Genomic DNA, 12,323 nt, shown 5'->3' with positions numbered 1-12,323 from the left:
TGCGCTAGCAAAATTAATTTTGGACTCCACCTGTGTTTAACCTTGGCTTGACAAATTAAGTCTGAATTAGGGATTGTATCAAAACTTTATGGTGTTACTTCAGCTCATATATGCAAGCGTATTACCAGGGCAATATAACTGAGTTGATGCTTTATGTAATTAAGCCATCAAATAAACAAGAAGGTAACATTTAGAAGCTGCACTTTATTGATTTAAATTACCTAGAGAAAAAAATCTGTGTCACAAATATGGAATATCATTTCACTGTATTCAGTATTACCTTTCCATTTATGCAGTGAATTGAATGTAGAACAAGTGTCTTGAAACATGGCAATAAATTAGCATATAATTTACAAAAAAGAAAATATTTAGTAACAGTGTACCACATTAATACTGAATATAAAATATAAGCAACTAATCACAATAATACAATGCTAATTTTCCATTCTGGATAAGAATATTTATGTGACATTCAGTGATTAATAGAGTCCGTAATTAAGTGTATTTTTCCATGAAGTATGCACCTTGGGGGTATATCTGTGGACAAGTCCTTTCTCAGTCTCTATGACCAGATGCCGATAATACTGCAGCGTGTGCCTTAGGCTCTTCATTGAACTGGCTACAATGTAATGTTCTTCTCAGCAATGGCAAGCCTGTCAAATTCCTTTACAGCTTGCACAACTGGTTCTGTTATCAGTTTGAAAACTATAGAAAGGATTCAATTTTGATATTGATGTGGCTACAATGTACAATAGCAGCAATGCACTGTGCTATTTGAACACATTTTCTGGTCCATTTTTAGTTTTATTTGTTGAGTCCCAGCTTGAAGTTTTTTTTCTGAGTTTGTTAATTCATACACATTTTGCATTCTGTTCCCTTTAATAATGCAATCCAATATTGAGGGAGTTGGTTTATTTTCACTCTCAGTGCTGTTCTATACATTCAACTCCCTGGTAATATAGCACCAGTACCACAGAGCAAAAATACATCTGTGGAAGCAAGTTTTTGCAATGTAAATACCTAATCTGAGGTAAAGAAGAATTCTTTAAATAAAGCTCCTTGTTGAAATATAACATTTAATGATAAACATACTCGTGCCCTGGAATATTAAGTACTGGTATGAGAGCCCCATTCTTGGGATTGTCATAGCACACCATTCCCTTTATGATATTCCTAGACCTCTCAAGGCATAACAACACCAAGGCAGACTGACTAGTTTTGTTCAGAAAGATGTCTAATGTCTGAAATGAATTTGCTAAGCAAGCCAAGTGATAGCCAAGTGATAAATGAACACCACTTTGCCATTGCCCGTAGTGGTGTGGAATAAAGCTGTTTAAAAATACTGTTGAGAGGTAGTAGATGACAGTCAAGATTTTCATGGGTTTATGACTTGAGTGTGCAGCACAACATCATGTATGGATTGTCAAAAAAAACCTTCTTGGTTTGTATTTATATCAGAAAGGATTTCTTTGTAGCTATGACTTCAGACCAAATGTGCCATATGACAATTTCTTCCGCAGACTGCCGTCAAAGAAAATTGTCAACTTGCATGTTTCTATGTAAAAAAATCACATCTTTGCTTATTTATTTTTATGATGTATGGTTAGCTGGTTAGTTCTCTTTATTTAAAAAAAATCACATTTTCATGAAAATTACTTTAAAATAATTCCTTTGAAATGAAAATAAATGTACTCTACTAAACATTTGTTTCATTCAAAATCTACAGAATCTCACCTAACTGATGAAAAGTGCCCTGTTTTGCATGTTAATGGATTTTGTACACAATGATTTACAAATATTCTCACTTAAGATAGGTTCATTGCACTAGACAAAAGAGGCACAGTTCAACACAAATGCACATTCATAAAGTACCTGCTGCAAACTGCAAGTTTTCAAGTACTATAGTTATATGAACAAGTATCCTCTTTTATTATCTCAATATTGAGTCTTTAATCAAGCTAGGCCATTTACTCTGCTAGCACTGGGCTTTGGAATCATGTCTATTTTTTAGCTTTAGTATACAAATACTATGTGGTTTCACATTTAAATATATTTAAGGTAACAATACATTGTCAATTCTAAACGTAATGCATTGCTTAATATTCCTAGTGAGAGTATTGCTACCTAAATATTCTAACAACACTTATATTTGCTCCTTTGCAAATAGTCTTTGGCTGCATTTATCTGTTTAGCAGCACAGAAATGATTTCAAAACAGGTGTTTCCCCTTTCGAAACGGAGAAGCATCTGGAGCATTTATTTCCTTTTTATTACAAGCTTTGCTGAAAGGTGTGCCTCATTTCAAAGTGGATAGTCTGTCTTTGCATTATGCCTAGCATGGTGGTCTTGACCAGAACTGGTTGAATGGAGCCTGGTTTACAAAACTGGATGCCTGTGTGGTCGAGGCCACTCCAAAACCGGTAGCGTAAACAAAGGAGATTAGAGTGGTAGAATTCAAGCTCTAGACATCACTTACATGGGCAGAACAGCGCTTGAGTTTATGATCTCTGGTTCTCCTTACTTTATAATGGCTTCAGCAGAAACATCTGTGTTTCCCATTTATTTTATAATATCGAGTGAATTTAATGATGATAAAATATTTTATCAACAAGTCCTAATTTTGGTTGGCAGCAAGAAATCTTCATTGATTTTGATGCACTCCTGTATCCATACTGATCTATAAGTTTGCTTCACTTATTTATTAAAAGTATTAATTCTCCTGATTGAGAACTCTAGGGTAGAGACATCAATATTACTTTTAAACTATGTAATCTTGGAAAGAGAGTTTCAGCAGAAAGTACTAGAAATTTAGCACCACATAGAGAAAAAATGTGTTCCGTTTTTGGTTCTTTTTTAAATAACATATCAGTTGATACTATAAAACTTTTTTTGGTCACTGTTACGTGAGATAAATAATTGTCATGTTTTTGTAGTGTATCGAAAACATTATTTCTTTCAGAGTTTTTATACAGCTAGGCAAGCTGAGATAATTATTTTCTGCTTTATCAGCTTTTGAACATATGCAAACTGTTCTCTCCCTTTTTGAGGTCCAATATATATTACATTAACTTTCTGGTCCCTGGAGATGAACCAACTATTCAATTTGTACAAGTGACCATGCATGTTCCTAACAGCTGAATGTTTCTCATGTTGCCAAGCAGAAAACTTAGAACTGGCATCTCCTCCTCTCTGTGTCCAGCACCTTTGTTTTTTTTTAAAATTCCACTTCACAGAAGTTAAAATAACAGCAAATTATTGTCAGCTGTAGCTGACCAGTGGTTACATTTTCCACAGGGTAAAGAGTTTGGGGGACATCAAATCCCATTCCTTTGTGTGAATTCAGGGCAGGCACCAAGATAGAATTAACGAGGATAGTTTTCCAAGATGGAATTAACAAGGCTTGCTTCGGGTCAATGTCCTTGGCAGGTCTTACAGCACATCTGTCTAAAGTAGGCTCTGCTGCAGAACTTGAACTTCAGCACCAGTGGGCAGTAAGCCACTTTGTTCACATCTTTGCATTCTATGAAATAAAAGAATAGACAGCACTGAATAAAGCAACAAAACTGATATGGTTCACCTTTCAAGGTGTACATGCCTCCATTGAAAGGATCTGACTATCCTCCAGATGGATGAAGCTAATCCTTGATGAACTGATGTGGCATTTCCTCCTTTTTAAAAATTTTCAGTTTTTAAATCTTTCTTTTCAAATAAAGCTTGACGTCATAATTTCATTTTTAATCATCCACATGTATGGATGAATATCCCAATCCCATACTCACTTTAAGGAAGCTACTTTAAAGAAGCAAAGATTGGAGCTAGGTGTACAATGATCTAGCCTGAATCTTTGAACCACACTCCTGCTCAGTTATGACAAGAAGGTCCAGGAGGTATCTACACAGTAGGCTAAGCAGCGTCAGAGGAGCAGGAAGGCTGACATTTTGGGCCTAGACCTTTATTCTGAAAAAGGATCTAGGCCCGAAACGTCAGCCTTCCTGCTCCTCTGATGCTGCTTGGCCTGCTGTGTTCATCCAGCTCTACGCCTTGTTATCTCAGATTCTCCAGCATCTGCAGTTCCTACTATCGCAGACAGTATCTACTTCATTTTTGTAAACAGTCAAATATATACTTTTGTCTATGATATTTACCTTTGTCTAACCAGGTTAAATTGATTTGTTTTAAAATCAGCCTAAAATTTCATCTTTGGGAAAAATACACAAACCATAAAACAACGTCAAAGTGAACTTCTTCTGAATAAAAAAGTTTTTTACAATCTGATAAACGATCCCATCCAAATAGTGAATGCTTCTTTCCCATACAGATAATGACTATGCTACTGATGCTTATCTCAAGCATTTCCAGCTTTCACTTTAGATAGCCTACATTCATGATTTATCATCTTAAAATTTACTTTTGTAAAATGTACAATAACCATGAGTAGGACATTCTCTGTGGAATTTGACTAGCCATTGGTTAAAAGGAAACTTAGTCTGGAATCAATGAATCATAAAGAATATCCATCGCTTGATTTACAGACATGGAATATGCCAAGGATATACATTACGGTCAAAACAATAAATACAACTGACAAAGTATTGGAGCTACTGTGAAAGGTGCATGAACAAGCTTCGTAAACTACAATGAAACTTGAAACTTCATGAAAAATGATTCAAATGGCATTGTGGTTCAAGTTTCAGGTGACCTTGCACTGTCTGGATACTGTAGCCACACACATACCTTAAAAGAAATGGGACAGAACTGTATTTCATACCTTATAGCTCAGGCTGGATGGTTGGTATTTGTACTACAGCACAGTCTCAACAGAAATTGAAACAGTACACTTAACAGAAGTAATGCTTCAAAGTCTAGCTTCAAACAAATACTGTAATTCAAAAAGTATAATTCAAGAACCCGAACAGATGCTGAATTCAAAAGCATGTCTGTCATTGATATAAACCTTCAAAATTGTTTCAAATTTCTTTCCTAAATGCACCCTCACTTCTGTCATCAACTGAGAAAACATGCAGATGTTTCCACAAAAAATGATTTTTTTTGTGATTTATTGTAAGAAAGGTCTTTGTCTATTTGCAAACTATCCAATCTGCTCCAAAACAAAGCATATATTGGAAATTAAACATGGTGCCTTAAAGAAACAGGCTGTCCAAGTAGTTCCAAATGGGAACAGAGTAACTGTTCAGATTGTGTTTTACAGCAATGAAGCATTTGTCCAGTATGTTTGGTTCCTTGTTTTTCATAATCCTAATTGTTAAAAGTTGGGCAAGTTTTGTAGTTATCTACCAAAATTGTGTGTGCCAAAGAAAGTATCAATGATTTAAATTGTCTGCTGGTACATTGGACTCATTTTGTCACTTGACATTTATAATATAAAGCTTACATCAAATGACATAAATCTGCTGTTTCTTTACAAAATTCAACGTAAGCACAATCCACAAACTTGCTTCCTTTTGCAACAATACTTAGGAAAAGCCCAATGTTTACAAATCCCATTATTTTTATTTGGCAGAAATTCTTCTGGCACACATAACAGATCCATGCAATTGGACCAGCAAGCAATACACCACACTGTATCAATTTAGAAAGTTCCAGCATCTCTTACCAGAAAACTCGTGGGTGAAAATTACCTGAAATGATTCAAACTGAAGAGATACTTAAAAATTGTTCCCTAAAACACCACCTAAACCTACTGTTATTGTTTAAAAAAGTACCAACCTTCTGCATTGGTGATTGGAGTAGCATCACATTTGCTCTCACACTGTTGCATTGAGGGTGGTCGAAGGGTTTCAGGACACTCACTAGATGGTTGACCCGTATATGACAGGCACTGGACAGTCCTCATCTGCTGGCCAAGACCACACTGTGCAGAACACTGCAATAAATAAGAAACAAAAATGCATGTTGAGTAGTTAACTTTTGTAGACAGCAAATAGATAATGAAAGCATGCTTAGCTTAAAATATATTTTGATTTTAATCTCATAATGTGCTGAAGCTTTGTTTTCTTTTAATATAACTACTGAAAAGATTTATTGTATTGGCAACGGAAGGATAGCAAGATGGAAGGATACACCATTGGTTGCAGCTGAATTTATGGTGTCAGTCATCTGGTAATATTGATGAATGGGCCCAACACTCTTAAGCTTGAAATGGTACAGGAAACTGCAGAGTAGACTTGAAAGGTATATCTGGTGTAATATGACTGCTGGCCTGCTGTAGTGTGTCTTTCTGCCTGCCATAACATGACATTGCTCTGGTGTATAGCCTGAACATCAGCCAGCCTGAGACCATCATGTGTCCTTTTAAAATAATTTCCAATTACACATTCTAAGAGATACTGTAGTGGGCAATTGATGGACCTGTCATGTTTGGATCCTTAAAAGCTAATGCACTACTATGTCTGATCAGCTATTTATAACATTGCCAGATGTCCCTTGTATTACTGATTCATTTGTATAACTTCTCCACTAAATTGCATACTGTTAAAATATTACATAGCATACGTCAGATATGATGCTGGGCAGCGTCCTCTTACTATGTCAAACCTACAAGAGAATGGCATTAGTGCACTGTATGCAAAACTAATTTGTACCAGACTATGGTATTTTTCAATGCAGAAATTTAATTTATTTTTGATTTCTTAAAACATAAAAAAAGGTAATCTACTAATCAACCAATAAGTGGCATATTTCAAGTGTAATCTCTGATCTGAGGATATAGACTCCACAGTGTTGTTTTAAGGTCATGATCAGATGTTTTCAGTCTTGTTACTCAGTCTCAATTTTGGAGCATGATACAGAACACTGACCTATTTGAAATAAACTGCCCTGGATTGCAGTTTAGGGGCCAGCTGACATCAATTAAATAATAATCAGAAAATCAAAAGATGGATCCTTTTAAAATTTGCTTTTGGGATGTGGGCAATGCTGGTAATGCAATTTTTATTATCTACTGCTAGTTAGTCTTAGATTACTAAGAATCAACCTCCATGTGGGACTAGGAACATATGTAGGCTAGACCAAACAGAATAGCAGATTCTCTTCCTTAAAGGGCCTCAGCGAATCAATTAGGTTTTTCCAACAAGTTAGTGGCTTTTATAGTGTCTGCAAATGGTACAAATTATTGTTCCTTAATTTTGAAATTTGTCATGGTGGAAATTGAACTAAACGACGATAGGTTGCTCATCCAAAACCATAACCATGAAGCTATCATAGCTTCTTCTTATTACTATCAGTGGAAACGGATGAAAAGCATTGAGCCAAATTCACAGACTCTATTCTCAGAACTTTTATGCAGAATGGCCTCCCATTCATAGTGTGGTATTTCAAGCTCCTGCTATAATGCGATGTACATTTCATCTGGCCATGCTATGTATCTGCAGTCCCTAATGGACACAGATCCATTGTACAAACTGCCCTTTAGAGAAATGAATGGCACTGAAAAAAACAATTTAGTTTAGAAAGTGGATGGGATGGCGGGTGTGAGAAGTGGGAAAATTTACTATTCTACAAGCGGGGCAAGCTTTTTTGAGACGTATAAAAGAAGTTTAATCTCCATCTGATCCCTGTGATATCAAAATCAGATCACTCGATATTAACAATTGTGATTAACATAAAACAACTTTCACTATTGAAGACTTACATCACGTGCTGGGGACTTTGTTAGCCAAGTTGGCTAGACAGTTAATGTGTGGTTCAGAGTAATACCAACAACACAGGATCTGACCTCCATTCTGACTGAGACAGACTTGGAGCCTGCCTCCTTGTTCTACTCATTGGAAAGAAAATCATGTAAAGCAAATAGCTACCAAGCCCTTGCCTCTGGGCATAGAAGCAAAGAAGTTATCACTTATACTGATAAGTGCAAAAATTCATTTCACATTATTTGAAAATTAGCACAGGTGAATTATCTGGGGCTGGGTGGTTAGGTGGAATGATTTAGAGCCTATTGCTGTAGCACTATTGGAAGAACTCCATTTTGCAGCCAATCATCTGTTAAACTTGAAAGAAATACAACAATGATTTAAGTGAAACAACAGAACAGAAGGCAGCTCAGTGGTTAGCACTGCTGCCTCACAGTGCCAGGGACCCAGGTTTGATTCCACCCTTGAGTGACTGTCTGTGTGGAGTTTGCACATTCTCCCTGTGTCTGCGTGGGTTTCATCTGGGTGCTCTGGTTTCCTCCCACAGTCCAAAAATGTGCAGGATGCTCTGAGAGTTGGTGTGGACTTGTTGGACCAAATGGCCTGTTTCCACACTGTTATGATTCTGTGAAAACTTCATACAAGAATGCTAAAATACAACAAAGAATTGGGGATCTGAAACAAATGGAAACTGAAATTGCTAGAGAAACTTGACAGTATCTGTGGCAAAGTTAATGTTTTGGTCCCCATTTTCAGATGAAGCATCTCTGAAAGGTTCGTATTTATGCTGATGCTGGCTTGTTGGGGGGAGGTTGGCGCTGGGGAGGGGAGTGAGTGGATAGGAGGCGAGGGAGCCCAGAGATAGAAAAAGGAAAGGATAGGCAGACAAAAGCCTTGTCAAAAGTAAATCAGGGAAGAAAAGAAGCTGAGGCTGACATCTCTGTCTCAGGCTCGCTGCAGTGCTCCAGAGAAGCTCAGCACAAGCTGGAAGAACAGCACCTCATTTTCGGCTTGGGAACCCTACAGCCTTCTAGACTTCACATCGAGTTCCACAGTTTTAGGGCTTGAGCATGTTTCCCCATGATTTCCCCCACTCCCACTACCAGGTATTGGCATCACATGGGTTGCTACCATGCACTACGCATCGTCAGTTACTAACAGTCCCCATTAGCAGCTACTCATTCCCCAGACTGAACTTTAACCAACTGTTTTTCCTCCGTCTATGGGCTCTATCTCCACCTGTTGTTAACTCTCCCTCTTCCCACCACCACAAGGCCTAACTTTGGCAGATGGAATTTAGTTTAGATAAATGTGAGGTGTTGATTTTGGAAAGGCAAACCGGGGCAGGACTTATACAATTAATGGTAGGGCTCTGGGGAGTGTTGCTGAACAAAGGGGCATAGGTCCTTGAAAGTGGAGTCGCAGGTAGAAAGGGTAATGAAGAAGCTTGCCTTCCTTGCTCAGTGCATTGTGCGTATGAGTTGGGAGGTTATGTTGCAGCTGTACAGGACATTGGTTAGGCCACTTCTGGAATACTGTATGCAATTCCGGTCTCCCTGCTACAGGAATGATGTTATTAAACTTGAAAGGATTCAGAAAAGATTTTCAAGGATGTTGTCAACATTGAAGGGTCTGAGTTATAGGGGGAGGCCGAATAATCTGGGGCCTTTTTTCCCTGGAGAGTCAAAGGCTGAAGGTAAGGCCTGACGTCAGTGGTAGAGAAGCTGCTGGAAAGGATACTGAGGGTTCGGATCTATTCCCATTTGGAAAAAAATGGGCTTATCAATGATAGACGACATGGTTTTGTGCAGGGAAGGTCATGTCTTACCAACTTAATAGAATTCATTCAGGACGTGACAAAGTTGATTGATGAGGGAAAAGCTGTAGATGTCATATACATGGGCTTCAGTAAGGCGTTTGATAAGGTTCCCCATGGCAGGCTGATGGAGAAAGTGAAGTCGCATGGGGTCCAGGTATACTAGCTAGATGGATAAAAAACTGGCTAGGCAACAGGAAACAGAGAGTAGTAGTGGAAGGGGGTTTCTCAAATTGGAGAACTGTGTCCAGCGGTGTTCCACAGGGATCTGTGCTGGGACCACTGTTGTTCGTGATATACATAAATGATCTGGAGGAAGGTAAAGGTGGTGAGATTAGCAAGTTTGCAAATGACACGAAGATTGGTGGAGTAGCAGATAGTGAAGGAGACTGTAGGAGAATGCAGCAGAATATAGATAGATTGGAGAGTTGGGCAGATAAATGGCAGATGGCGTTCAATCCAGGCAAATGCATTTTGGAAGACCTAATTCAAGGGCGAACTATACAGTAAATGGAAAAGTCCTAGGGAAAATTGATGAACAGAGAGATCTGGGTGTTCAGGTCCATTGTTCCCTGAAGGTGGCAATGCAGGTCAATAGGGTGGTCAAGAAGGCATACGGCGTGCTTTCCTTCATCGGATGGGGTATAGAGTACGAGAATTGGCAGGTCATGTTACAGTTGTATAAGACTTTGGTTCGGCCACATTTAGAGTATTGTGTACAGTTCTGGTCGCCACATTACCAAAAGGATTTGGATGCTTTGGAGAGGGTGCAGAGGAGGTTCACCAGGATGTTGCCTGGTATGGAGGGCGCTAGCTATGAAGAAAAAGGTTGAGTAGATTAGGATTATTTTCATTAGAAAGACGGAGATTGGCGGGGGGGGGGGGGGACCTGATTGAGGCCTATAAAATCATGAGGGGTTGGGTAGCAAGAAGCTTTTTCCCAGAGTGGGGGACTCAATTTCTAGGGATCAAGAGTTCAAAGTGAGAGGAGGAAAGTTTATGGGAGATATGCGTGGAAAGTTCTTTACGCAGAGGCTGGTGGGTGCCTGGAACGCATTTCCAGCAGAGGTGGTAGACGCAGACACAATAGAGTCTTTTAAGATGTATCTGGACAGGTACATGGATGGGCAGGGAGCAAAGGGATACAGACCGTTAGAAAATAGATGACCGGTTTAGACAGAGGATCTCAACTGGTGCAGGCTTGGAGGGCCGAAGGGCCTGTTCCTGTGCTGTAATTTTCTTTTCTTTGTTCTTTGTGACCTTACAGATGTTTATAAAATCATGACGGGCATAGATGGGTCAACAGCCAAGGTCGTTTTCCCAGAGAGGGAGAATCCAAAACTAGACGGCATAGGTTTGAGGTGAGAGGGGCAAGATTTAAAAGGGATCTGAGGGGCAAAGTGTGTCGCATGTATGGAATGAGCTGCCAGAGGAAGTGGCGGAGGCTGGTACAATAACGACATTTAAAAAGCATTGGAATGGGTACATGAAAAGGAAGCGTTTAGAGGCATATGGGCCAAATGCTGGCAAATGGGACGAGATCAGATTGTGATGTCTGGTCAGTGGGGCGAGTTGGACTGAAGGGCCTGTTTGAGTGCTGTCTCACTCTATGACTCGAAAAAACACCCTTTTCTGAGCTACCATCTGTTCTAAGAAGGGTCACCGGATCCAAAACATTAACTCTGATTTCTCTCCACAGATGCTGCCGGACCTGCTGAGATTTCTGTTTTTGTTTCAGATTTCCAGCATCTGCAGTGCTTTCATTTTTTTTTACGAGAAACTAGGTAGGTGATAATGGAGGCTATAGCTAGTTGAAAATGGGTTGGCTGTACTTGTGTCAGGACCTGGGAATGTGGAGGTAAGTAATAGACAATGAATGGGGTGTTCATGCTGTGAAATTGTTAAATTCAATGTTGAATCTTGAAAGCTGTAAGGTGCCTATGTGGAATATAAGAACACAATTTCTTTTGTGGAAAGTACGCTTTGAGTTAGATATATATACACATGTAAATATACACTAGCTTGGAACTAATCTCATTGCTCCTTGAGTTATAGCATTACACACATGTCCACACCTCTTTAATAGAAGTTTCATATGCATCTGCTAGGCCATCAAACAATAAACTGATTTAACAGTCTTATTCAGCACCTGTCTAAAAATAGTGAAACAGATCTACTGCCTGCAGGCAAAAAAAAAATTTAATAAAGGGCACAAATGTACACAGACAGTAGACGAAATATGGAATTCATTGCAATATAGAATGGTTGAAGTAGAGAGTATTACTGCGTTTCAGTGGTTCAAGGCTCATGTACATATGAGTAAGAAAGGAACACAGGGAAAATAAAACAGGATGACGATATCCAGTTAGAATGGGAAGTGGGTTAACTGGAGTATAAACACTGACGTACACTTTTTAGGATGAATGGCCCATTTCTGTGCTACAATTTCTATGTTGTTCAATATGACCAGTGAAAGATAATTATCTTCATAATTCGAAACAGCTTCACTTTCGGACTCATAGAGATGACTTTAAGGAACTTTTGGTAAATCTCTATTATTAATAGTGATCCACATCAATTTTTGCTTTCGGCAGTGGGTAACTTTATGGTTTCTGATTCAGCTATTATTACCTCAACAAAATGGTTTGATAGTTTAAGTTATTAATAATTTATTTATTACCTACTGTAATTACATTACTCAAATCAACCCTATCCTATTCAGTTCAAATTTCAATACTCATATAATTTTGGTTGCTACAACAAAATAAAAAATGGCAATGAGTATGGAACAAAAGTCTTTAGAAATATTGTGGACAATCCTTGATTGAAAAATAGACTGAAGGACAGTGAACGGTA

The 12,323-nt window shown here is 38.5% G+C and overlaps 1 protein-coding gene across 1 annotated transcript in view; it reads right to left on the bottom strand.

Moving 5' to 3' along the window:
* Positions 1 to 227: 227 nt before the first annotated feature.
* The window catches only part of adamts6 (ADAM metallopeptidase with thrombospondin type 1 motif, 6), a 324,888-nt gene continuing 312,792 nt past the window's right edge, over positions 228 to 12,323 (bottom strand). Inside the window, exons 24-25 of the mRNA XM_048554806.2 lie at positions 5,727 to 5,883; positions 228 to 3,519 (exon numbers count right to left, since the gene is read on the bottom strand). Coding sequence (XP_048410763.1) covers positions 3,410 to 3,519; positions 5,727 to 5,883 — 267 coding nt within the window. The 3' untranslated portion in view covers positions 228 to 3,409. The remainder of the gene's footprint in view (positions 3,520 to 5,726; positions 5,884 to 12,323) is intronic.

The sequence above is a fragment of the Stegostoma tigrinum genome, chromosome 1, assembly GCF_030684315.1.
Source record: "Stegostoma tigrinum isolate sSteTig4 chromosome 1, sSteTig4.hap1, whole genome shotgun sequence".
Taxonomy (NCBI): Eukaryota; Metazoa; Chordata; class Chondrichthyes; order Orectolobiformes; family Stegostomatidae; genus Stegostoma; species Stegostoma tigrinum.
Note: the sequence above shows the minus strand (reverse complement) of the source record. Positions and strands in the feature narration are given on the sequence as shown.